This window comes from Crocodylus siamensis, chromosome 7, assembly GCF_052110815.1.
Source record: "Crocodylus siamensis isolate JL-2025a chromosome 7, ASM5211081v1, whole genome shotgun sequence".
Classification (NCBI taxonomy): domain Eukaryota; kingdom Metazoa; phylum Chordata; order Crocodylia; family Crocodylidae; genus Crocodylus; species Crocodylus siamensis.
The window spans coordinates 81,927,793-81,954,742 of NC_143401.1; the positions used below are offsets into that span (position 1 = coordinate 81,927,793).

Sequence of the window (26,950 nt, forward strand, 5' to 3'; positions counted from 1 at the left end):
GGCCTCAAAGACAAAGCTCTAGCTGTGAAATTAGCTGACCTAATACTTCTTTCTCGCTCAAATTTTAGCCTTGATGATGATAAAAACTGGATTCAACTGCTCAGCTTATCTAGTGCATTTCAAAAAGAACAGCTCAAAAAAAGCATGGTCAAAGAGTTTTGAAGGGGACAGATTTATGTGGAGTAATGCTGATTTTAAACCTAAAGATGTTGTGTTGCAATTTGCTTATTAGATAAACCCCAGCTTAGGCAGTAAGTTATTATAATAATTTCTAACACCTTTTAACCCCGTAAGATAATAGCTATAAAGCAATCTTATGAATGGCTATATAACTAAAAAATTAGCGTTTAGAATATAAAAGAACACACACGTCATAGTAATCCTCGAGAAGGACGGAACAGAAGGGTCATTGCTGTCCCAGACCCCATAGATATCTCTTACTCCCTGTGAGAGTGAGGCCAAATCCTGACTGAGGGGCTTCCACCGGTATCCTTCGAGCAACCCAGTTCAGAGACGTCTGACTTCTCTGATTCAACTTGCCGTGCATCTTCTAACCGAGGGACTACCGATAAGTTACTAACCAAGTGGGAACTCTTAGTTAATTTCTTTATCTGTTTTATTATCACTGTCAATTTTAGTCTGTATTGTTATGTTGTCTGCTTATTAACTTAACCTTTTTATTAACTATTATATATGCAAACTATATCTTTTGTTGTCATAAGTAAAATTCATTCTTTTTTGTAAATGAAACTTGTCATTTCTTTCCTTTCCAACATCACCTTCTCGATCCCGAACCAAATAGCCCAGTGGCTAATAAAGTTGCAGTGCTCAGTCAGTCTGCAACTAAACTGATATACTCACAGTGCCCAGCTAGCCTGTGACAACAAGTATGTCAGCAACAAGAATATCAGGGAAAGTGTGGGTCCCTTACTGAATGGGAGAAGCACCCTGGTGACAGAGGATGCAGAAAAGTCTGGAGTACTTAATACCTATTTCACCTCTGTCTTCACAGGCAAGGTCAGCGGCCAGACTACCACATCTGGCAGAACAGTTCAGGGAGGAGGTAAGCAGATAACAGGTGTGGAAGAACAGGTTAGGAACTATTTAGAAAAGCTGGACGTGTACAACTTAATGGGGCCAGATGTGATGTACCCGAGGGAGTTGGCCAATGTCATTACAGAGTTTCTGGTCCTTATCTATGAAAACTCATAGTGATTGGGAAGGGTCCCAGTTGACTGAAAAAGGGCAAATATAGTGCCCATCTTTAAGAAAGGTTAGAAGGAATTCATCCACGGAACTAGAGACTGGTCAGCTGACTATGAGCCAACAATGTGCCTTTGTTGAGAAGAAGGCTAATGGCATACTGGGCTGCATTAGTAGAAGTGCTGCTAGCAAATCGAGGAAAGTGATTCTTCCCTTCTAATCAGCACTGGTGAGGCCACATCTGGAGTACTATGTCTAGTTTTGGATCCCTCCACTATAGAAAGGATATAGACAAATTGGACAGAGTCCAGCAGATGGCAACAAAAATGGTTAGTGAACTGGGGCACATAACTTCTGAGAAAAGGCTGAGGGAACTTGGCTAATATAGTCCGGAGAAGAGAAGACAGGGGGGATTTAATAGCACCATACCTGAAAGGCAGTTACAGAGCAGATGGAGCTAAAACAGGGGCCAGCAATGTTTTTGGGCAGTGCACCAAAAGCACTCACAACCTCTACTTGGAAGATGTTGGCATGCCAGGGGTGGATGGTGGGAGGAGCTGTGAGGAGCCTAGTCCTTATTGTGGCAGTACAGCCTGGGCCCCCTCCCTGCCATCTGCCCCAAGGCATGCATGCACCTGCCACTGGCTACAAGCCAGGCTGGGGCTCTGTAGACCCTAGTATAGCTGCTTGCAGCCTCACCCCTGTATGCTGCAAGCAGCCTGGACTCCATGGAAGATGGCTAGGGCCTGCCCCAGCTGGCTGCTTGCCACAACCAGGAGGGTGCAAGTGGCTGCACCAGGTCCACAGAGTGGCTCATTGCAGGCAGCAGGTGCATGCACACTTCCGGGCAGAGAGCAGAATGGGGTTGGGGCTGCACTGCCACAACAAGGATCTGGCCCCTCGCTGCTTTCCTGCCTTCTGCCACAGGTGTGCTTGCACCCACAGTCAGCAACAAGCCAGGCTGAGGCTCCGTGGACCCTCATGCAGGTTCTCGCAACCTCCCAGCTAAATATCACACCTGGCCTGGGCTCTGAGAAGACCCCTGCTGCCCCCTATGGCTTCTGGGCTGCTCACGGCACGTGTCAGGGAGGGTACAAGCAGCTGCACTAGGGCTGACAGAGCCCCAGCCCAGCTTGTTGCCAGTGGTGGGTGCACATGCATATCTGGGTGGATTGCAGGGGAGCTGTGAGGGGCCCAATCCTTGTTGTGGCATTGTAGCCCTCGTCCCTTCCCCACCATCCACCCCGAGGTGCATGTGCCAGGCAAAATACCTTTGTATGCCATGCTTTGGCACATGTGCCAGAGGTTGCTGACCTCTGAGCTAGACTGTTCTTAGTGGTGGCAGATGACAGAACAAGGAGCAATGGTCTCAAGTTGTGGCAAATGAAATTAAGGTTAGATATTAGGAAAAACTCTTATGTAGAGGGTAGTAAATCATTGGGACTGATTTCACAACTCAGAGAGGTTGTGAAATTTCCATTCTTGGAGGTTTTTAATAACCAGCTAGGCAAATCCTTGGCTGGGATGACATAGTTAGAGATGGTCCTACTGGAGCAGGGACTAGATGACATCCTCAGGTCCTTTCCAACACTAATTTTCTATGATTCTATTATTCTATTTTAGGGACAAAACCTTGCACACCAACTTCAACTCTGAACCAAGAAACTCCATCAGCTGTTCATGCATACATTGGTATGCAGCTACTGCAATTTCAACCACTTACTTGGAGTTAAGCTTTAAAGGTTTAAAGCATTATAAAAATTCTCTGTACCCTGGGAAAAACAGGCCATCCTGGCCTCTCAACATGAATGGTATTCAAGTAATGCAGACTTTATCTTCTCTCCCACATAAATGCGAAGCCTTCAATCACTATAGTAACAACACTATTGGAGCATCTATGAGAAAAAAAGAATAATTTTGAATTCAGTACTGGGTTTGGGTTGTAATTAATTTGCCAGAATCTGGGGTCAGATTCTGAGCGGAGAACAATACAAATAAACATTAAAAACTGTTTACAGAATGAGAGTGATGTCCCATGAAGGAAAACTAATTATGAAATTAAGGGCTAGTGTAACACACATATACGCCACATTGACACGAGACACTGACTGTGCAGTAATTTAGAACTCATACAAATGAGTACTAAGTGACTGCAGTCATCTGGGTTACTGTGCAGTAGCACCGACAAATAACTTCTTTGTGATGCTGACAGCACAGTAGCATCGCGTCACAGTTTCTGCCATGCAACACTGCTGTGCAGTAGCCATGGGGTACTGCGCAGTCAGCGACTTGTGTAGATACAGCCATAGAGTGGTAGAATTCAGCTTGTATGGCCAACATTCAGTTTGGCATTTCCTAATGATTAAGTCCTGCCTTTTTCACCTTTAATGTATTTCAATGAATCAATTCTGTATAATTTTAAATACCAGCTCTATATTTGAGGGTCTCAAGAGCATCCCCAAGTTTTTAGTTGGAAGATATTTTTGCATATGGATTTCTTTCTCTTTGTCCATGAAACATCCGGACCATTTCCTAAGTCTGCTTAACCACACAGGTCAAGACCTAATGTACAGCTCAATGTGGCATCTCTTCGAAATGTAAGTAGCTACCAGTTTCAGAACTCCAATAAATATGTTTGCTATATTTCCCTGAATCCAAGATGTGTTCAGTTTTGGGCCCCCGATTACAGAAAGGATGAGGACAAATTGGAGAGAGTCCAGTAGAGGGCAACAAAAATGGTGAGAGGGCTGAAGCACATGACTTATGAGAAGAAGCTGAGGGAACTGGGCTAGAGAAGAAGAGAATAATAGGGGATTTAATAGCAGACTTCAACTCCCTGACGGGGGGTTCAAAAGAGGATGGAGCTAGACAGTTCTCATTGGTGGCACATGAGAAAACAAGGAGCAAAAGTCGCAAGTTGCAGCAAGGGGAGTTTAGGTTAGATATTAGGAAAAATTTTCTCACTAGGAGGGTAGTAAAACACTAGAACAAGTTACCCAGAGAGGTAGTAGAAGCTCCATCCTTGGATGATGGTCTAGTTGGGGATGGTCCTGCTTTGAGCAGGGGGTTGGACTAGATGACCTCCTGAGCTCCCTTCCTAGCTAAATTTTCTATGATTCTAACATCTGACTACTTCCTAAGTCTGCTTAACCACACTGATCAAGACTTAATGTACATCTCAATATGACAGTCTTCAAAATTTTAGTAGTTATCAGTTTCGGAACTCTGCCAATGAATGTGTTTACTGTATTTCCCTGAATCCAAGATGACTCTGAATTTAACACGGCCTCCCAATAATCAGATTCCAGAAACAGAAAATCTATTAATGTTATTATATTCCATGTCTAGAATCTAAATATAGGAAGATTGCCTTAAATTCGTGCCCTATACTGCTGTAGTGGGGCAGCAAGGGAGTAGGGATTTAGCAGAGAATTAGTCTTAAGAGAAAGAAAAATAGTCTTGTTTTGTCTGTATGTATTTGTAATAAGGAAGTAGATTATATTACTTGTTTATAATTCTGCCTAATATGAAACACTTGATATAATTTCTGTATATTCAGTTATGAGATTAGGGGTCAGGCATACACAGGCATTACTGAAAGCTAATGTAAACAACTAAAGTGCTAATGGAAAATATCAGTTGGTCAAACTCTTTTTACTGACTGCAATGCCTGGTACTACCAAGATCAGTTCTGCAAGGTTTCCTGTCAAAATTTCCATTGACTTAAATAAGGGACATATGAGTAGGGCCAGGCTTAATGCTTGCAAGATTAATCAGAAGGATGTTGGAAAGACCATATGAATAGACTACTCTGTATCACTTGATTATTACAGTCTGACAAATAACCTTTAAAAATTCCACATATGATCAACATTGTTCCCTTCTTTCTTCTCCCTATTCTAGTGTGCCTTTTACTTGATTATACAGATTTTGGAAAGAATAAAATGAAAAACTGAAACCCATGTAGGAGCAACATGCCAGACTTTTCCCTATATTTTTGTTGCAATGTTAGTGTACTTTTGGGGCAGGACCCATTGTCTTCCTTGCTTGTACACTGCTTAGCATAATGGGATCTCGGCCCATTTGTAGCAGGGATGTGCAAAGCTTTGGGTGGTGATTCAATTCAGAGGAGATTTGGCCCAATTCAGTGGCCGAATCTCCAAATCTGAATTGAATCAAGGGACCAATTTAAAAGGCTGAATTGATTCAAAGCTCTCCAAATCTTTGGAAAAGGTACAGAGAACTTTGATGATTTGGGTAGTCCCTGGTGGCTACAGCAGGGAGCTGCTGTCAACTTGGAGCTAGTAAGTACTGGGGGCTGGGAAAGGGGGGTCAGGAGCATGGGGGGACCCTGCCAGCCCCTCCGACCCCTCCCCACTCTCCCAGCACCCCCAGCCCCTGCACACTTTCCCAGCCCCCGCCCATGGCTGTCCTGCCCACCCCAGTTTGGTACTTTAAAGAAAAGCCCCAGTGCTCACCTGGTGCTGCTGGGTAGGGAGGCAATCCCCATGGCCCTCCACTGCCCCATGCTGCATGGGGGGCTCTGCATGGCCCTCCCACCCCCCTGCTCCCCCAGTTCCCCAACAGGTGCCCCGCCTAGGCCCACTCTGGTTCTTTAAGGAAAAAAAAAAGCTGGAAAAAGCCTCAGGACTCACCACTCTTTCAGCAGCCTCAGGGTTTTAGGGGGTCATGCAGAGCCCCACAAATGGTGCAGGGCAGGAGTGGTGAGTCTGGGGGGAGTTTCAGGTGTTTTTGTTCTTAAAGAGCCGGATCTGGCCTGAGCAGGGCACCCATGGAGCGGGGGCTGGGGAACAAGGGAGGGGTCGGGGGGCTCATGGAGAGTCTCCCATGCAGTGGGGGAGCAACTAAGATCGCCCCCCCCACCTGGCAGCATCTGCTGAGGTAGGGCTTTTTTTCCCCTCAAGTGCTGAAGTGGGTGGGGCAGCCATTGCTGGGCTGGGAGAGCGGGTGGTGGGTGGGCCTGGCCTGGCCTGGCTGATTCAGAGATTCGGCAGCAGCCAAATCCCTGAATCAGATTAGGCCGAATCGAATCAGGACAGTGATTTGAATCACCGAATTGAATCACTGTCCCCAATCAGCCGAATTCAAACCCGAAGCAAATACTAGTTGCCTCACACAGGTCTAATTCTTAGGACCTGTAGACATTACAAGAATACAATAAATAATTGTCAAATAAGTTAGTGTTAAAATATAGAGAAGCAGAGAAAACAACAGAGAGAAACCAACAGAGAACACAAAAATCAAAGGATCAATACACGAGTCATCACAATTCAGAAAATCAAGAAGCAAGTATTTCAGGGGCCAGGTACAGAGAGAAGTAGGAAGACTGTAGAACGCAGTTTAGATTATGAAAAGGAAAAATATGCCAAGAGCAAAGAACAAAAAGAAATGAAAGCAAAAAGGACTGATTGAGCTAATAGGGGTCCTTTTCAAGGAAAATTTAAGGCAAGGGTAATTTAAAACGCAAAATGAAGAGGCATCTTAACCTAAGGAAGCTGCAAAAGAGAAAAATTGCTTCTACTATTTCTAGAAATGGGAAAAGAAAAATTTCAATCATGCTAGAGCCAGTATGGAAGTTTATGGAACTGGAACATCTTAGTGATTCTCATAGGGATATGGCATCAGACAAAAAGCAATCTGTGGCTTACATCTCCACTTACACTAAAATGGGCCCCTGCCCCTTACTGTAGTAGTTGAGTGACAGGCAAGTGCTTTCACTTCTCTGTGGGATAGAATCACCTCGTTAATCATTTTTACCTGAATCACTAAATTACAACAACTGATTATTAACTATGTTACCTACAGGCCCAGTCCAATAGACTTAGAACTTTACAGTCTCTAAAGCATACAAATCCATTGAGGGAGAATATTGCATTATTCCCTAGATTTCTGTTTGCTTTTCCTTATCTCAGGACTTCTCACACCATCAAGACTTTACCCCTTTCCTTCCCACTTGCACTGGTGCAGATCCTTCCCAACCGTATCTATGATGACACTTACTTTTGGCATGGCAAAGTTTTCATGTAAAGGTAAAAATAATATTATAGGTTCCTTTAATATGGTTTCATATCTAGATATTAGGGCTGTGTGACGCTTTGGGTGCCGATTCAATTTGGAGGAGATTCAGCCCAATTCAGTGGCTGAATCTCTGAACTCAAATCGAATCAGGAGACCAATTAAAAGATCTGAATCAATTTGAAGCTCTCTGAATCAATTCAGATCCAGAGAGCTTCAGGGATGTAGCAGTCCCCACTTGCTGCAGCAGGGAGTTGGACCCGGACTGTGTGCTGGTAAGTAGGGGGCGGGGGGGTGGAGAAAGGGGGAGGGGACCATGGGGAGACCCCTTCCAGGCCCCATCCCTGCCAGCCCCCTGACCCCCGCTTGCTCCCCCAGCCCCCACATGATTGCCCCGCCTGTCCCAGCTCCCAGCCCTTTAAATAAAAGCCCCTATTCACCAGCTGCTGCCAGGCAGGGGGGCTGCCCCCACACTGCCCTGATTCCCCCAACTGCCCCACACTGCATGGGGGGCTCTGCCATGAGCCCTCGGACCCCCGCCTGCTCTCCCAGCGCCCCCATGGCTGCCCCACCCCAGCTCCCGGCTCTTCAAAAAAGAAAAAAACAAGCCCCAACTCACCAGCTGCTGCAGCAGCCATTGTGGCTTCTGGGAGCTTGTGACAGAGCCCCCTCATGCAGCACAGGGCAGTGGGGGGCAGCAGGGATCGCCCCCCACCTGGCAGAAGCTGGTGAGTGGGGGCTTTTTTTTTTTTAAAGAGCCAGGAGCTGGGAGAGTGGGTGGGGCTGCAGTTGAGGGTGGGCAGGAGATGTTAGCCGAATCTCTGAATCAGATTTGGCTGAATCGATTTGGGGCACTGATTCAAATCACTGAATTGAATCTCTGCCCCCCAAATCAGCCTAATCTGAATCTGAAGCAAATACTAGCTGCTTTGCACAAGCCTACTGGATATATTGGTGACTAACCACAAGCAAGTGCTCTGAAGATCAGTGAGAGGACTCCGCCTTTTTTCTACACTAATTTACTTTTCCTTCTCCATAGAGATTAAGAGGACTTGTCTCCCACTAACACTCCATCACCACTACGGGATTTCCTCCAATCCTCCACCCAATCACCTCATGAAGTCCCACCTCTGAAAAGAAGAATTCAGGCCAGGTAATTGGTAGTGGAGAGATTAGAAAAACTAGCTTGTTACCAGTCTGGTCCTCTATGAGGCCCTCCTTTCAAGAGGACATGTGCCTTCATTTCTCTATGGGATGGGATCACTTGATGAGCCATTCTCCAGCTGGATCTCTGAGTTAAACCTGCATTCTCAAATTGGTTCTCAGACAGGCCCAGGGGATTTAGCTCTTGCAAATATTCTCCTTCAAAGGTCTGCGCTTGGCATGAATCTCAAGCCTGTAGGAAGTCAAGATTTTAACTTGGTGTTCTCATTTTCTTGTTGCAGCTCCTTACTCTCCCTACATCTGTCTCAGCATGCATCTGCTGACTGCTTCCCGGCACGCCTCTCTGTAGGCCAGACCTCTAAACAGATCTGAGTCTTTCCAGCTCCAAGTTCTCAGGTTTGGTGCACAGAACCTGTTACCAGCCCTTGGCTGAGGAGTGCCTTTCACAGCTGGGAGACTAGCTATTGTATCTGGGGAAATTCCTTATCCAGGACATTGTTTAATGTTTGCTGCTAGTTTTCTTTAAGCATCTTTCTGCTGGAACTCAATGCCCAATACCCAATAGAAAAACAAACATATGTATGAACATCATATAAAACAGTGCAATCCCCCTGTTCTCCATAGCATCAGCAAGATCCAGGTATTTTGTAGGAAAAGTCATCTGAAATACGTTAAAAAAACAGGGAGATGTGATTTGGTTATTTGGCAGTTCATACTGCCATTTTGACTGTCTGTCTTTGACCAATGATCACACCTGAGAGGCTAATGGAAAAATTAAAGGCAAAAAATTATAAAATAAACATCAGAAACAACTAAAACATCTATCCCCTAATATATCCAGGTCTTCAAGACAGTTTCTCCAAAATTCTATATGGCAGGAGAAGGAACAGACATAGCTCAATGTGCATTTTGTAACACCCCTGGGATATACACATGTAAGAAACCAGTACAAAGTGTTGCTTGGCAAAGCTTCTTAATGAGGGACCTAGGTCTGCAACAGGACAAAGCATGAGTCAGAAGTTTAAATGTATACACTGTATTTTTGCTGATGTACTCAGAGAAGTGCTTTATGACCAGCGTCTCTTCTGGTTTTCATTTAGACAATTTTTTTAACTAGAAATGTTACACATTAGGACAAATACTTTATATTTGTTGCTGTAAGTAATTTAAATTTAAGAGGCCCGTGCTGAAAATAATTTTGATATTATATTTGAGCAATGTAACCAGAGTATGCAATTTTAGATATCTGATATGTTAAGAGGAATGGGCCTTTGGCAGGAAACCTGTGTTTGAATCCCAGTAGGATATTTGGATATTCAGATGCAGAGTGAAATGGAGTTTAAAACTATTACATATTTGACTGATGTAGTTGTGCCTAAAAGTTATATTTAGAATATATAATAGAACATATATGTGTGTGCGCACTTTCCTGTCAAGGTGGTAAATTCATGAGATAGCATAATTTCATGCCAGTGCATTCAGGTTCAATTCAATTAGCAGGGATAAGGAGCTGAACTCCTCTGTTTCCACACACAGATGCTATCTTGGAATAAATTGCCCAGTTCTCACATAAAGTCCAAGAAACCCATCAAATATTCACAAGGAAATGAAGTGCTCTTAGGATAATCTCAGTTTCTACAGGTTATTGGACCACTATCAGACTAATGCTTAGAAAGGTCCTTTGGACCGTTTTGTTTTTATAAGCTGTCCTAGACAGGAATTTCTTAAACCACTTTGAAAGTGACTTCTTCTAAATGTAACTTCCGAATGCCCTGTTCTAATATTAACTTAGTTTAATTATTTTGGCCTTTCACTCTGTTTATTTTCCATTATTTTTATACACCTGGAATACCACAGCAAATTAAAAGATGTACATTGACAGCAGGAGCTGGTGGACATTTTTAAACAGTAAATTCATATGCATTTCAACTTCAACAATGCTGTCCCTGGAAATGTTCATGCAATTAGGTAACATTCATTTTGGTTGGAAAAAGAAAATTTGCAGAGAAAGACTCACAAAACTGTTGGGGAGATGATGGTGTCATGTCCCTTTCCCCACTGCAGCTATAGTTGGATTCCAAACAGTTACCCACCATGTAAAAGACCTATGTTAAAAATGTCCTGCTTTGATGAGTGTCCTTCCACTGACATGGTCCCGAGGTATAAAAATCAAACATTCAGTGGCTATTATCTACACTTGAGGCTAGTTCTATTCAAATTCTTCCAAAAATAAACACAGAAGTTAAAAAAAACCCCCAAACCTCGCCCACAACTGCAAATAAAGAAATTTTAACTGAGGAAGTCCTTACCCATGCCTGATTATATCATATGTCTCGGTTGTAAAATCACTGGGATCAGGGGATGCAACACATGTATCCACAATCACCATCAGATTTGTGTCAGAGCTGTGAAGATAAGCTTGAAGGTATCAAGTCTGGTTCAAATCAACGTAGTATGGAGAGTCGTAGATTAGCTGCGAGAATTATGACATTTCATAAAAAGTCAGGTTCACATCATATCTGGTGTACTTAGTTTCACTGACCTCTATAACATTGGCAGCAAGATACAGGACTTGTATCCAGGTGTTTTGGGGCATTTTGCAGTTAACATGCAAGTGAAGATCCTTTTGTCCTTTTGATTGTGTTACCAGAAGAGGTTGCTTTGATTAGATTAGTGTAAGTGATAGTATTGTTGTTTCCCTATTAGGCATGTTAGAGAAAGAGCACAGAATTATTTCATGCAGGTAAGTTAACAGTATGCATACTAAAATTTGGATGGACCCCTCTGCTAACACACTGCATACCACACAACACCAAACAAGACATGCACCTTGTTTTTTGGGCAGAAAACATAAAAAAAAGATATTTCTAGGGTGATGGTTGACTGCGTGGAGCAGCTCCCTTGCCCTCAGCCCATTCCATGGTTGCTTTAGGCACAAGCTACAGTGTTAAGCCTCTAACAGCTGCTAAAGATTGGTAGCAGCTTTAGTCTGTGTGAGGGTTAACTCTGGACTCCACCTGTGCTGCTTCCTGGGCCAGAGAGAAGCACAACCATCTGGGCGGTCATTCAGACACATTGTCTCCATGTTTCCATTCCAATTAAAAAATAAGCCTCCTTGTTTCAGACATGTATTGTAATTTTTTAGGGCTGAATATGGGAGGGAAAAGTACATGTGGTTGTGTGAGTGCATATGATATAAGATAATCATGTTGCTTCTATAGGAAGTCTTTCAAAGACTAGTAGACATTGGGATGGAAACGCAAAGTCTATTCAAGGGGATATTAAACAACCTTGTTGACTACATTGCATATAACCACCCATTATGTGAAAGATATTTAAACTGAATCCAAAGATATCTTTTGAAAGCTTTGAATACATAATATATAAAGGTTCCAAAATGTTCCAAAGCAGCGAGGTATTTTACAGCACATGTGAGTAATCTTAAAGAAGTGAATTGTAGTACTTAAGTGTTTACTGTTATTCATGAAGATCTTCTCATGCTTAGGAGATGTCATAAACTTGTTTTTATTTCTTTTTTTACACAAGTCTCTCCTATAATTTAATGTTTAAACCTTCAAACATCCTGCAGCCTTCGGTTCACTCCTCATCGTTGTGAATGGTGGTGCATGTTTCAATTCGCAGACCTGCAGAAGATGAGTTCTGCTTTTTAAATAGATCTGTTTATGCAGGTAGGTGTTCGGTATCATACCTCTCTCCTTGCACCACAGCCCTTGTCTGGTATATCGAATATGACATAGTGTGGTGTGATCTTTGGTTTACTGTAAAGGTCATTCAAGCTGATATCTGTAGAGTAGCCTTGTGAGTGGAGATAGTCTCTGCTAATTGCCACATGCATGTGTTCTGGCACGCATACAAGTGCTGGGTGATAAGGAAAAACAGATATCATTAATATAGCCCAGTACCTGGTAATGATAAACTACTGCAATTAGGCAAGCGCTGTTATTCATTACATGTGTAAATTGTGTGGGAAGGAGAGCATAGGCCAAACCACATGTTTTCACTTCTGTTCTCTTAAAACATTTTAACTCTTAAACAGATTAACTTTTTTAATGAAATCCAGCAAATTAGGCCTTCTGTCCTTGTGAACAGTGTGTTTCATCAGTGGCAATCACTATGGGCCTGGTAGACCTTCAGCTGGAGGACTCCAGTGTGTCTCTGTGCAGCTAGGGCTTATGTAGATTAAATGGGGGTCCTAAATTGAAGCAGTGGGCTTTTAAAATCACTGCTTTAATTTAGGGCTCTTTAAACCCTGCTGTCATGCATATACCCTAACTTACCTGCCTCGCCCATGGCAGGGAGGGGAGAGTGAGCTGCCGGCGGGTGGAGCAGTCCCTGGGCTGTGGTGGGGGCTGGTGCTTCCTTCCACAGCAGCGGTGGCCCCCCTAGGCAGCACCCACCCACAGGCACCCAGTCTGGGGGGCACTGCAGCCATGGAGGCAAGCACCGGCCCCTCACACACCTCAGGCAGGCTGCCGTATTTGCTACGAAGGTTGGAATTACTGCACAATATGCCGCTGACTTGTGCAGACACCAACGCCATTAAAGCGGTGCAAAAGCATTTAACTTGCTGTAAAGTGTAATGCACACAAGCCCCTCATTTTGTCTACACACGACCCTAGTCTCTAATTTGATAGCTGGAGAGCTCTTGGGAACTGAGGGAAAGAAAGAGGGAGCTGTGGGTTTGAATCCCCCTTGCCTGACACGGCCTCCAACACAGACTCCCTCTTCCTGCATGAATGCTCTAACCACTTGGCAGCCCCACTGCTAAAACCATTTTTGTGTGCCCAGGAGAGGGACTTGGTATTCTAGATCTCAGGCTGGCAGAGGAACCTACTTTAGGGCCTGAATTAGGTAAAGTTTAAACTTCAGCTCTGGGTTCATTTCAAGGGTTGCCTCAAAATATCCCAAAGGCATTCAAGCCACCCTCCTCTTTGTATTACTATTCTGTTCTGATTTTGTGACATAGGGAAACATTATACAGAGACCAGTGTCCTAGAAGGAAAGGAACAGGAAATTCAAGAAGAGTCCTTCTAAGATCCATGCCTTTTACTTGTCTCTCCTGCTGTGGTGGTGATTATTGGTAATGGAAGTGGAGTACAGAAGAATCACTGGCAGACCTCCCGTGACTCTCTCATCTCCAGTCAGTACAGAGCTCACAGCAAGGGAGCAGAGGGGAAGCTACAGGAAAGTTCAGCCTTGAGATCTGGTGCTGAGATGATCTTTACCCGATGTGGTGGATGGTCACTTTGAGGTGATGATTGGTAAATTAGGGCTGGAGAGTCCTTACTGCAGACTAAATCCTTTACTCAGACAAACCAATATTGTTTTTAAAAAGCATATCCTCAGATAAATGATAATGAATTAGTTAGGGGAAGGCATGCAGCCATCTCATACAGTGCAAAACAAGATGAGTCCAACTCCAATGGACATTTCCCTGGATTAGGACTAGGATCTGACCCAAAAAGCAGCACAAGCAAATATATATCATTTTATTAATCTGATTTTAAAGAAAAAAATTAGGCTGAATAACTTAAAAACTGTAAAAATAATTCGTGTTATACAAACTTACAGTTAGATCCTTTAAAATGTAGAGCTAATTATTACCTAAGAGTAGCAAATTGGTGATCAAATAGTGAATGTTTGGTCAAGGAATGGTCGCTATTCTACCAAACCTTTCAGTAGCAAAAAAATGACCAAATATTCTTATTCACTGAGAATCAAGGTACGGTAATGAACAGGAACTTACAAGGATTCTGATCTGCTGGTGTGGAGTAATAGTTAGCATGAAACCCACTGCTTGTATAGCTGTCGTCAGTGTGGAAGAGAACAGCCACCAAGTTTAAGGATGATGTGTAGGTGAAAACAGAGCCATGACAAATTCTCCCAAGCAAAGGAGAGAGATTTAGTGGGCCATTATACACTTCAATGTAATCATATTGGCATCCAACTCCTTGCATCCTGGGGAAGCAACATGAATATGCTGTAGTATGCATTGTGTGAAGTACAATTTAACCTCTTATCACAAAACAGTCTGTTAATATGGGATGACATTTTTTCAGACTGTAAAATCTATGGGGACAAGAAATTTTTCCCCTTTTGGGATTGATATGGAAGCAAACATATTTTTAAGGCTCAACAAAAGGCAAGAACAGAAATTATCAACAGCAGTATTTTCATTTTAAGAGTTATAGACACCTATAATTTTTTAACAGGATGAGCAAAGTGCTTAAACAGAAGAGGGTACGAATATCAAGAATCCAAGATTTTGACCCTGTCCATTGCCCAGGATGTCTGCCCTATACTTACACAACATCTCTGAAACCGAGTGTTATATGTCTATTGCTGTCTACTTGTATTTCCCATACGCAATCAGCACTGTTTGGATAATTTCCAGGATAGAATGGGCTAGTAAATGCCCCAGATGAGTTGGCAAGTAAGCCACTACAAGAATAATTTGCTGCAGAATGAAGAGGAGAAAAAAAGCAGACAGATAATTTACATTAATTTCTGTGCATACTTGCATAGATCCTGGAAGTCTGATCCAAAGCTACTAAAGCTAAAAGGAAAGTCTTCAATTGACATGAGTGGCCTTTAGGTAGGTTCTGCATGAAAGGAGTCAACCAAAGAGCTGCTGGAGTCTATACCAATCTATTTAATGCTCGTTAACGCTCCAGATTAGGCTCTAAATATATGTAAGTGAAGACAGGGAATATATATCAAAGAATATAACTTTCACTAAAGAAAAATTATGAATTTTTAAATAATGTTCTGATAGCTGAAGTCCATTTGTGAAGTCCAATTGCCATTCTTTTCCATTAATTTGATATCCTATGTGCCAAATCAATGAATATGGAATTTACCCTAGAACTGTTAATGTATTTTTAACTGGGCTAGTCTGTTTTTGTGAGCTGGGTGCTCTCTACCACTTCAGCATAAATGAAGCCCATCCTTACAATCTGAGATGCTGTTTGGGCTACTATAAAAATGTCCGGCTTAAAATACTTATCCTAGTAGCTTTTCAGGTTCTCACACCACTGGCTGGATCGTCAGACTCGAAGGGTAGTAGTCAATGGCTCAATGTCTAGTTAGCAGTTGGTATCAAGTGGAATGCCCCAGGGGTTGGTCCTGGGGCCAATTTTGTTCAATATCTTTATCAATGACCTTGACTGGGGCAAAGTGAAGCCTTCAGCTGCTGTGATAACAACACTATTGGAGCATATATGAAGAAAAGCAATAATTTTGCATTCAGTACTGGTTTTAGATGTAATTAACTTGTCTTGGGGTCAGAGTCTGAATGCGGAATGATACAAAAAAGCATTAAAACGTGCACAGAATGAGTGTGATTTTCCACAGGAAAAAAAATGATTATGAAGTTAAAATCTAGTGTAACACACACACTCTCTCTCTCTCTCTCTCTCACATACACGAAAGCACAGACACACACACACACGTAGAATTAGGGATGTAGGGCCAACCTTCATTTTGACATTTCCTAATGGTTAAGTGATGCCTTTTGAAACTTTAAGGAGAGCTGGCTGTTCATAGAAACCTTACTGAGAGTGCAGGAGCAACCCATCCTGATGCACAGGAAGACTAGTTAGTACAGCAGAAAACCAGGTTGGCTTAGCTGGGAATGCTTGAGTAAACTAAATCACAAAAAGGAAACTTATAACAGGTGGAAGTTTGGAAAAATAACTAGGGATGAGTATAAGAGCAGTGCTTAGGCATGCAAGGATGAAGGCAGGAAGGCCAAAGCACAATTGGAGTTGCTACTAGGGATGTGAAAGGTAACAAGAAGGGTTTCTACAAGTAGGTCGGTAGCAAGAGGAGGATCAGGGAAAGTGTGGGTTCCTTACTGAATGGGGGAAGCAACCTTGTGACAGAGGATGCAGAAAAGACTGAAGTGCTCAATGCCTTGTTCACCTCAGTCTTCACAGGAAAGGTCAGCTCTCAAACTATTGCACCAGGCATCACAGTTTGGGGAGGAGGTGAGCAGGCAACAGTGGCCAAAGAACAGGTTAGGGACTATTTGGAAAAGCTGGATATGTACAAGTCCATGAGACCAGGTGGGATGCATCCAGAGGTGCTAAGGGGTTGTTCAATGTGATTGCAGAGCTGCTGGCCATCATCTTTGAAAAGTCATGGCATTTGGGGGAGGTTCCAGATGAAAAAGGGCAAATATATTTCCCATATTTAAGAAAGGGATGGAGGAGGATCCAGGGAACTACAGACTGAACAGCTTCCACTCAGTCCCTGGAAAAATCATGGAGCTGGTCCTCAAGAAATCCAATTCTAGGTACTTGGAGGAAAAGAAAGTGATTAGGAACAGTCATCAAGTCATGCCTGACCAACCTGATTGCCTTCTGTGATGAGATAATTGGCTTTGTGGATACAGGAAGACCAGTGGATGTGATATACCTTGACTTTAGCAAGGCTTTGATGCAGTCTCCCACAACACTCTCAAGCAAGTTAAGGAAGTATGGGTTGGATGAATGGACTGTAAGGTGGATAGAAAACTCACTGGAGCATCAGGGTCAGAGGGTAGTAATCAATGGCTTGATGACCAGTTGGCAGCCAGTATCAAGTGGAGTACCCCAGGGGTTGATCCTAGGGCTGGTTTTCTTCAATGTCTTCATCAAAGACCTGGAAGATGGCATAGAGTGCACCCTCAGCAAGTTTGCAGACAATACCAAACTGGGGAGAGTAGTAGATATGCTGGAGGGTAGGGCTAGGATTCAGAGTGACCTAGACAAATTGGAGAATTAAGTCAAAACAAATCTCATGAGGTTCAACAAGGACAAGTGCAAAGTGTTATATTTAGATGGAACAGTCCCATGCACTGGTACAGGCTGGGGGCTGTCTGGCTGGGCAGCAGCTCTGCAGAAAGGACCAGGGGGTTACAGTGGAAAATAAGGGTTACAAGGGTGGGCGGACGAGAATAGGATGGGTTTCAACACAGACAAGTGCAAGGTGATGCACCTTGGGAGGAACAACCCGCACCATACCTACAGGTTAGGGAACTCCCCTCTTGTCAGCACGGAGGCGGAAAGGGATCTGGGGGTCATCATTGACTCCAAGATGAACATGGGCCGCCAGTGTGGGGAGGCAGTCAGGAAGGCCAACCGCACCTTGTCATGCATCCACAGATGCATCTCGAGCAGGTCCAAAGAGGTGATCCTCCCCCTCTATGCGGCACTGGTCAGGCCGTAGCTGGAGTACTGCATCCAGTTCTGGATGCCACACTTCAAGAGGGAAGTCGACAGCATGGAGAGGGTCCAGAGGAGGCCACTCGTATGATCAGGGGACAGCAGGGCAGGCCCTATGAGGAGAGGCTACGGGACCTGAACCTGTTCAGCGTCCACAAGAGAAGGCTGAGGGGGGATCTTGTGGCCTGTTATAAACTAGTCAGGGGGGATCAGCAGGCATTGGGGGAGTCGCTGTTCCCCCGAGCACCGCCAGGAGCGATCAGGAATAACGGTCACAAGCTGGCAGAGGGCAGGTTTAGGTTAGACATCAGGAGGCGCTACTTCACAGTCAGGGCGGCTAGGGTCTGGAACCAGCTTCCAAGAGAAGTGGTGCTGGCTCCTACCCTGGGGGTGTTTAAGAGGAGGTTAGATGAACACCTTGCTGGGGTCATTTGACCCCAGTACTCTTTCCTGCCATGGCATGGGGTCGGACTAGATGATCTGCTCAGGTCCCTTCTGACCCTAGATACTATGAAACTATGAAACTATAAACTGATTATGAGCCAACAGTGTGCCTTTGTTGACAAGAAGGCTAACAGCATACTGGGCTGCGTTGGTAGGTGTGTGGCCAGTAGGTTAAGGGAAGTGATTATTTCCCTCTACTCAGCATTGGTGAGGCCACATCTGGAATACTGTGTTCAGTTTTGGGTCCCCCCCTACAGAAAGGATGAGGACAAATTGAAGAGAGTCCAGCACAGGGCAACAAAAATGGTGAGAAGGCTGAAGTACCTAACTTATGAGGAGAGGCTGGGAGAACTGGGCTTATTTAGTCTAGAGAAAAGGAGACTGAGAGGGGATTTAATAGCAGCCTTTAACTACCTGAAGCGGGGTTCAAAAGAGGATGGAGCTAGACTGTTCTCGGTGGTGGCAGATGAGAGAACAAGGAGCAATGGTCTCAAGTTGCAGCAAGGGAAGTTTAGGTTAGATATTAGGAAGAATTTTCTCACTAGGAGGGTAGTAAAGCACTGGAACAAGTTACCCAGACAGGTGGTGAAAGCTCCATCCTTGGAGGTTTTAAAATGTGGCTAAACAATGCTTTGGCTGGGATGATCTAGCTGGGGATGGTCCTGCTTTGAGCAGGGGGTTGGACTAGATGACCTCCTGAGGTTCCTTCCAAGCCAAATTTTCTATGATTCTAACATCCGACTACTTCCTAAGTCTGCTTAACCACACGGGTCAAGACCTAATGTACATCTCAGTATGGCACTTCTTCAAAATTTTAGTCGTTATCAGTTTCAGAACTCTGCCAATTTACTGCATTTCCCTGAATCCAAGATGACTCTGAATTTAACATGGCCTCCCGATAATTAGATTCCAGACACAGAAAAATTATGAATGTTATAATATTCCATGTATAGAATCTAAATATTGGAGGATTGTCTTAAATTCATTTCCCTCACTGTTGTATTGGGGCAAGCTGTGGCAAGGGGAGAGGTAGTAGGGAGGTCGGCAGCATGGGAGCCAAGTAGCCTGCTCCCTGACCACTTTGCTGCCTGCCCTCCTATGGTACTGGCATGCCCCATACTGCCCCCCTGCAATGCTCGTACCTCCTGCCGTCTGCCTGACTCACATACCCCCTATAGGGTGCCTGCATTCTGCCACACCTTGCTGCTCACCACTTGCACCAACTACCTACCGCCACTGCCTGCCCCTGGGGCAGGGAGCACAGAGCACGTGCTACCTCTGGTCCCAGTCCAGTCATGCAGCAACAGTAGCAGTGGCAGCAACCCCAGCCCAGGCCCCAGCCATGATCCCAGAAAAAAGACCAGGGCCAGGGCCAGAACTGCTACTGTCACTGCATGAGCAAGAGCAGGGCCCCAGCCAGAGCCAGAGCTCTTATAAGAAGTGGCAGCAGCAAGAGAAACGGGGAGGAACAAAATCTTCAGGGAGAGCTGCAGCTGCAGCTCTGACTCTGATCCCAGGCTCTGGGACAGAATCAGAGGTCAAAGCCACAGCCGCCACCACCCACTGTGTGCTTGAATCTACAATGAGGGACTTTCTTCCCCTTATTGAATGGTGAGAGAAACCTCAGCTTGGATTTGTGTATATACAGTGCATTTAGTAGGGAATTAGTCCAAGAGAAAGAAAAATAGTCTTGTATTGTCTATATATTTATAATAAGGAAGTAGATTATATTACTTGATTATAATTCTGCCTAATATGAAACACTTGATATCATTTCAGTATATTCAGTTATGAGATTAGGGGTCAGGCATACACAGGCATTATTGAAAGCTAATGTAAACAACTAAAGTGCTAATGGAAAGTATCAGTTGGTCAAACTCTTTTTACCAGACTGCAATGCCTGGTACTACCCAAGACCAGTTCTGCAAGGTTTCCTGTCAGAACTTCCATTGACTTAAATAAGGGTCATATGAGTAGGGCCAAGCTCATAGCTTGCAAGATTAGTCAGAAGGGACATTGGAGAGACCATATGAATAGATTACTCCACATCACATGATTACTACAGCTTGACAAATAACCTTTAAAAATTCCACGTATGAGCAACACTGTTCCCTTCTTTCTTCTCCCCATTATACTGTGCCTTTTACTTGATTATACAGATTTTGGAAAGAATAAAATGAAAAACTGAAACCCATGTCAGAGCAACAGCCCAGTCTTTCCCCCATATTTTTGTTGTAATGATATATAAAGAGTTTAGTTGGTGTACTTCTCGGGGCAGGACCCGTTTCTCTTCCTTGCTTTCATGCTGCTTAGCATAATGGGGTCTTAGTCCATTCCTAGGACCTGTAGGCATTACAAGAATACAATAAATAATTGTCGAATAAGTTAGTGTTAAAATACAGAGAAGCAGAGAAAACAACAGAAAGAAACCAACGGAGAACACAAAAATCAAAGGATCAATACACGAGTCATCACAATTCAGGAAATCTAGAAGCAAGTATTTCAGGGGCCAGGTACAGAGAGAAGTAGGAAGACTGTAGAACACAGTTAAGTTTATGAAAAGGAAAAGTATGCCAAGAGCAAAGAACAAAAAGAAATGAAAGCAAAAAGGACTGATTGAGCTAATAGGGGTCTTTTTCAAGGAAAATTTAAGGCAAGGGTAATTTAAAATGCAGAATGAAGAGACATCCTAACCTGAAGCAATTGCAAAAGAAAAAAAATAGCTTCTACTATTTTCTGGAAAAGGAAATATAAAAATCAGGATCATGCTAGAACCAATATGGATGTTAATGGAACTGTGACCTGGGGTCCAGCAACCAGGGACTGCCAAGAGGGGAGCAGTTTGCAGGCAGTTTTGTGGTAGGAGTACACACTATGTAGGAGTACATAGGAGCTTCTGACAGAGACTTCAGGTAAGTGAATGAGGAGGGGGCTACTATAGGGGTGGTGAAATGGAGCACATCCAGGGCCCCTGCCCTGCTGCTGCCTCCGGCCCGGAGCTCTTGTGAGGCGTCCACCCAGACAGGCCCCTTGGTTGGGTCAGCAGTTCCCTGGCCCCCTGTCTCTGGGGGTTACCTAGCAGGACCTCTGAGGCCTGGGGTAGCGTGGGGACTGGGGGTTCCCTTGCCTGTCCCATATGTGCCCAGATTGAGGCCCTGGAGGGGCAGATGAGGGAACTCCAGGCAGAAGTGAGCAGGCTGTTGGGGATCAGGGTTGCAGAGGATGAGACTGATGGATACGTTCATTCTGTGCAGGACTAGATATCTAGTACAGAGACATCATGGGAGAGTCCCAAGACAGCTGAATGGAGGATGGTCACTTCCAGAGCCAGACAGTGTTCAGCTGTGACTGCTTCCCCAATGCAAATGGAGAACAGATACAAAGTCCTGGCAGCAGTGGAGGATGATGCAGCAGAGGAAGCGGCAGGGGAAGACATGTCCTCAACAAACACCAGGCAGGTTGAGCAACAACTGAGCAGCCGGAGGAAGTGGCTTATTGTAGTGGGTGACTCCCTGCTGAGATGCAGAGAGGGGCTTGGGAAGTTTGCTGCCTACCCGGAGCCAGGATCTGGGACATCATTGTGAGGATTTTTTACCTCATCCAGCCCTCTGATTACTATCCCACGGTTCTCATCCATGTGAGCATGAATGATGCAGCCAGAAGTAGTCCGGACTGCATCATGAGTGACTACAGGGGGCCAGGTTACAAAGTCAGGAGCACAGGTGGTCTTCTCATCCATCCTTCCAGTCAGTGGTAGCCATCAGCATCAGGATGCCTGCATCAGGGAAGTTAACCTGTGGCTCTGGAGTTGGTACCATTATGCAGGTTTTGGCTTCTATAACCACGATTAGCACTTCCATGAGAGAGGAATCCTAGGACAAGATGGTGTTCATCTCTCTTCTAAAGGTAAGAGTCTGCTCTCTTACAGGTTGGCTGATCTCCTTTGAAGGGCTTTAAACCAGGTTTGTCATGGGATGGGGAATCAAAGAATAAGGAGAACCAAGAATCAGAAAGCCACAAGCATGCACTGGATCTGCCCAGGTAAGAACTAAGGTAAGCGCTAAGGAGCCTGATAGACATCAGGACAGGCGGGTACCAAGGGCACACATCAAGGGGCTTAAATGTCTCTACACTAATGCTAGGAAAATGGCGAACAAGTAGGAGGAACTTGCACTCCTGCTTGCAAACAGCAACTCTGTCTTGGTTGGGTTAACTGAAACCTGGTGGAACCCTGTTCATGATTGGGCAGTAGGCATTGAGGGTTACGGGTTGTACAGATAGGATAGAGTGGGGAAAAAGTGGGGGGGTATTGCTCCCTATATTAAGGAACAATATACATCCTCTTTAATCAAGATGGGATCAGAGGAAGGCCAAACTGAGGTACTGTGGGCCAGGATACAAGGGGGATAGGTGGAAAAGGGATTTGGTAGTGAGGGTGGGGGTCTACTAAAGACCACCACACCAGGAGAATGAAATAGACCTGGAATTCTCCAGACAGCTCTCAGAGGCCATACAGTTGAGAGATATGGTTGTCATGTGTGACCTAAACTACCCTGACATCTGCTGGGAAGAGGTGTCAGCCAAATCTAACCACTCATGTAGGTTCTTACCTGCATACAGAACTTCCACCTAATGTAGGAGGTAAACAAACCCACTAGGGGAAACACCTTGCTGGACTTGGTGTTAACTACAGGGGATGACCTGGTGGAGAATGTGCAAGTACAAGGTAACCTAGGGGATAGTGACCATTGATTGATTGAATTTGCTATCCAGTGAAGGGTGAGTAAATTAAAGAGCAGGGCTGGAGTGCTAGACTTCAGAAAGGCTAACTTCAGTGTGCTCAAGAGATTAGTTAATGAAGCATTAAAGCTCAAGAGCACTGGCAAAATGGAGGTCCTGGAAGGGTGGTCGCTCCTCAAGGGGACAATCATACAGACACAGAGGGAGACAATCCCATTGCACAGAAAAGGGGGCAAAGGGGCCAAGAATCCTTCTTGTCTGAACAGGGAAGTCCAAGAAAGCCCAAAGGCAAAGAAGGAGAGATACAGGTTATGGAAACAGGGGTTAGCTACCAAGGAGGAGTATACCTCCTTGGCTCACACTTCCAGAATCAGTTAGGAAGGCCAAAGCAGGATTAGAACTTAGGATGGTGAGAAAAATTAAGGACAACAAAATGTCCTTTTTCAGGTATATAGAGAGCAAAAGGAAGGTGCAGGGTAGCAGGTGCAGGACCCCTACAGGACAAACTAGGACAATCGGTGACAGAGAGGGGGGGACAAAGCTGAGCTCTTCAATGAGTTCTTTGCACAAACCAAGACAAATCTCCCAATTGGATCATAGATAGACACAGGAGGGACACCAGCCCACCAACTGTTAGTGCAGACTTAGTGAAGGGGCACTTGGAGGGACTGGATGTGTTCAAATCTGCGGGCCCTGATGAACTTCATCCAAGGGTGCTGAACGAATTGGCCAATGTCATACAGAGCCACTGGACAGTTGTTCAAGCACTCACAGTGCTCCAGTCAGGTCCCAGAAGACTGGAAAAGGGCCAGTGTGGGCCCTATTTTCAAGAAGGGGAGGGGGAAGGAACCAGAAAACTATAGGCCAGTTAGCCTCACCTCTGTTCTTGGGAAGACTCTGGAAAAAAGCATTAAGGATCACATTTGTGTGAGCCCAGCAAGGGCTCACACAAGGAAATCAACAGGGGTACATTGCAGGTATATCCTGTCTGACTAACCTTATTTCTTTTTATGACCAAGTCACAAAATGCTTAGATGCAGGAGTCAAGGTAGATGTCATCTACCTAGATTTTAAGAAGGCCTTAAATATGGTATCTCATTCTGTTCTCATAAATAAACTGACAGTCTGTGATGTAGATGATTACACGGTCAGGTGGGTGGCAAATTGGCTTGGGGTCACACCGGAGAGTGGTGGTGGACAGGTCGATATTGGTCTGGAAAGATGTGGGCAGGAGTCCCACAAGGCTTGGTCCTTGGACTAGTGCTATTCAATGTCTTCATCAATGACTTGGACAAGGGCATGGAGAGCACCCTGTCCAAGTTCGCAGATGATACCAAATTATGGGGCAAAGTTAATACACCAGAGGGTAGGGAATGGATCCAGGCAGATCTGGACAGGTTGGAAAAATGGGCAAAATGAAATAGGATGCAGTTCAACAAAGACAAGTGCAAAGTGTTGCACTTGGGCAAAAAGCACCACCAACACACTTACAGGCTGGGGGAGGACCTCTCAGCATCACAGCAATGGAAGTGGATCTTGGAGTCATAGTTGACTCCAAGATGAATGTCAGTCATCGATGTGACAAAGTGATCAACAAGGCTAACCATACTTTATCATGCATTAGCAGATGTATGATGAACAGGTCCAGGGAGGTGATGCTTCCCCTTTATACGGTAATGGTCAGGTTGCAGTTGGGGTACTGTGTCCAGTTTTGGACACTGCACTTCAAGAAGGATGTGGAGAATCTTGAGAGGGTTCAGAGAAGGGCCACTCATATGGTCAGAGACCTACAGGCAAGGCCCTATGAGGAGAGCCTGAGGGACTTAGATCTCTTCAGCCTTCACAAAAGAAGGCCAAGAGGTGATCTTGTGGCTGCCTATAAATTCTTCAGGGAAGGGCAGCAGGGAATAGGAGATGTTCTATTTACTAGGGCACCCCTTGGAGTAACTAGAAACAATGGCCACAAATTGACAAAGAGCAGATTTAGGTTGGACATTAGAAAGAACTTCTTCACAGTAAGGATTGCCAGAATCAGGAACGAGCATCCAAGGGACGTGATGCTCTCCCCTGCCTTGGGGTTCTTCAGGAGGAGAGTGCACAAGCACCTACCTGGGGTCGTCTGACCCCAGCACTCTTTCCTGCCCAGGGCAGAGTGTTGAATGCGATGACCAGAAAACAATGCAGTTGAGGGGAAAGAGTTTTAATGGTGACGGTCTACTACAGACCACCCAACCTAGGCGAAGAGCTAGGCCAGGGATTGTTTAGTCAGCTCACGGAGGTAGTTAGGTCAAAGGACGTGGTCATCATGGGTGACCTGAAGCTTCCAGACATCTGCTGGGAAGAGCAGACAGCCAGGTCTGACTACTCACATAGGTTCCTAGCCAGAATGCATGGAGAGGGTCCAGAGGAGGCCACTCGCATGATCGGGGGCAGCAGGGCAGGCCTTATGAGGAGAGGCTGCGGGACCTGAACCTGTTCAGCCTCCATAAGAGAAGGCTGAGGGGGGATCTAGTGGCCTGTTACAAACTAGTCAGAGGGGATCAGCAGGCACTGGGGGAGTCCCTGTTCCCCCGAGCACTACCAGGAGTGACCAGGAATAATGGTCACAAGCTGGCAGCGGGTAGGTTTAGGTTAGACATCAGGAAGCGCTACTTCATGGTCAGGGCGGCTAGGATCTGGAACCAACTTCCAAGAGAAGTGGTGCTGGCTCCTACCCTGGGGGTGTTTAAGAGGAGGCTGGATGAACACCTTGCTGGGGTTGTTTGAGCCCAGTACTCTTTCCTGCCACGGTAGGGGGTCGGACTCGATGATCTGCTCAGGTCCCTTCCAACTCTACAACTATGAAACCTACTGAGGTCCTTTCTGACCCTAACATCTCTGAATCTATGGAATATCTCAGTGTTTCCAAGATTCTTCCAAGGTCTTCCAGGAATTTCAGGTTTAACATTAGGAAAAACTTCTTCACAGCTAGAGTGTCCAGACTGTGGAATAAGTTCCCTCCAGAGGTGATGCAACTGCCTACCCTGGAAATCTTCAAGAGGAGACCGGACAGTCAGCTTTCTAGGGTCAGCTGACCCCAGGTGTCTTTCCTGCCTGGTTTCGTGTTAAGTCTATGTGGTAGAAGAAGGAATAGACACATCTCATACCTAAAAGTGCATTTTGTAACATCCTTGGTCTGTACACAAATAAAAGAACAGCACAAAGTGTTGCTTGGCAAAGCTTCTTTATGAGGGACCCAGGTCTTCAGCAGGACAAAGCATGAGTTAGAAGTTTAAATGTATACATTGTATTTTTGCTGATATACTTAGAGAAGTACTTTATAACCACTTCCTCTTCTTGTTTTCATTTAAACTGTTCTTTAAATTAGAAATGTTACAAATTAGGACAAATACTTTATATTTGTTGCGGTGAGTAATATAAAGAAACTTTCAATGTTGTATCTGAGCAATGTAATCATGGTTTGCAATTTTAGGTTTCTGCTCTGTTGAAAGGAACGGGCCTTGATAGGATGAGAGAAACCTGTGCTTGCATCCAAACATCATATTTGTATATTCAGATGCAAAGATTAATGGAGTCTAAAACGATTATGTATTTGGCTGATGTAGCTGTGCCATAAGTGATATTTAGATCATATAATAGAACACAGGTGTGTGTATGTGTGTCCTATACATCCACACCCACAAGTCTGATTGGGATTTATTATGGCTAAGATGTTAAAGCCCCATAGTGCAGGGATGCAGCTGAGCACCTAGGGGGGTGTTGACTTCCAGCTGGCGGCACCATCATGACTGCAATCACATGGCTGCCAATAGCAGTCATTTTTTTCATGCTCCTCTCTCCCCATGAGCAGTTGCCCCATTCATCCCACCCTAGTTATGCCACCGATCAAAGCAACTTCCTTAGGTACTGACATGGCTCCCATCCCACCAGGCCTAACAAACTTGAGAGTATTCATGTCCTCGCAGCACTTCCATGAGGTTATCTCCATGTTAATGATCATCAGGAATGTGGAGACTGTTTTGCCCACGGTCACAGCTCGTGTGACCACTCTAGCTCATGTGACCACTCTAATTGCTGTGCCATCCTTCCTGCATGCTCAGGCAATACTTTATAAGGGTTCTCACATATACCCTGTG

The 26,950-nt window shown here is 44.8% G+C and overlaps 1 protein-coding gene across 1 annotated transcript in view; it reads right to left on the reverse strand.

Annotated features, from left to right (window-relative positions):
* DMBT1 (deleted in malignant brain tumors 1) overlaps positions 1-26,950 on the reverse strand; it is a 162,575-nt gene that overhangs the window by 16,473 nt on the left and 119,152 nt on the right. The window contains 5 exon segments of the mRNA XM_090058728.1: positions 10,942-11,032; positions 11,034-11,102; positions 12,113-12,282; positions 14,171-14,382; positions 14,731-14,881. Coding sequence (XP_089914854.1) covers positions 10,942-11,032; positions 11,034-11,102; positions 12,113-12,282; positions 14,171-14,382; positions 14,731-14,881 — 693 coding nt within the window.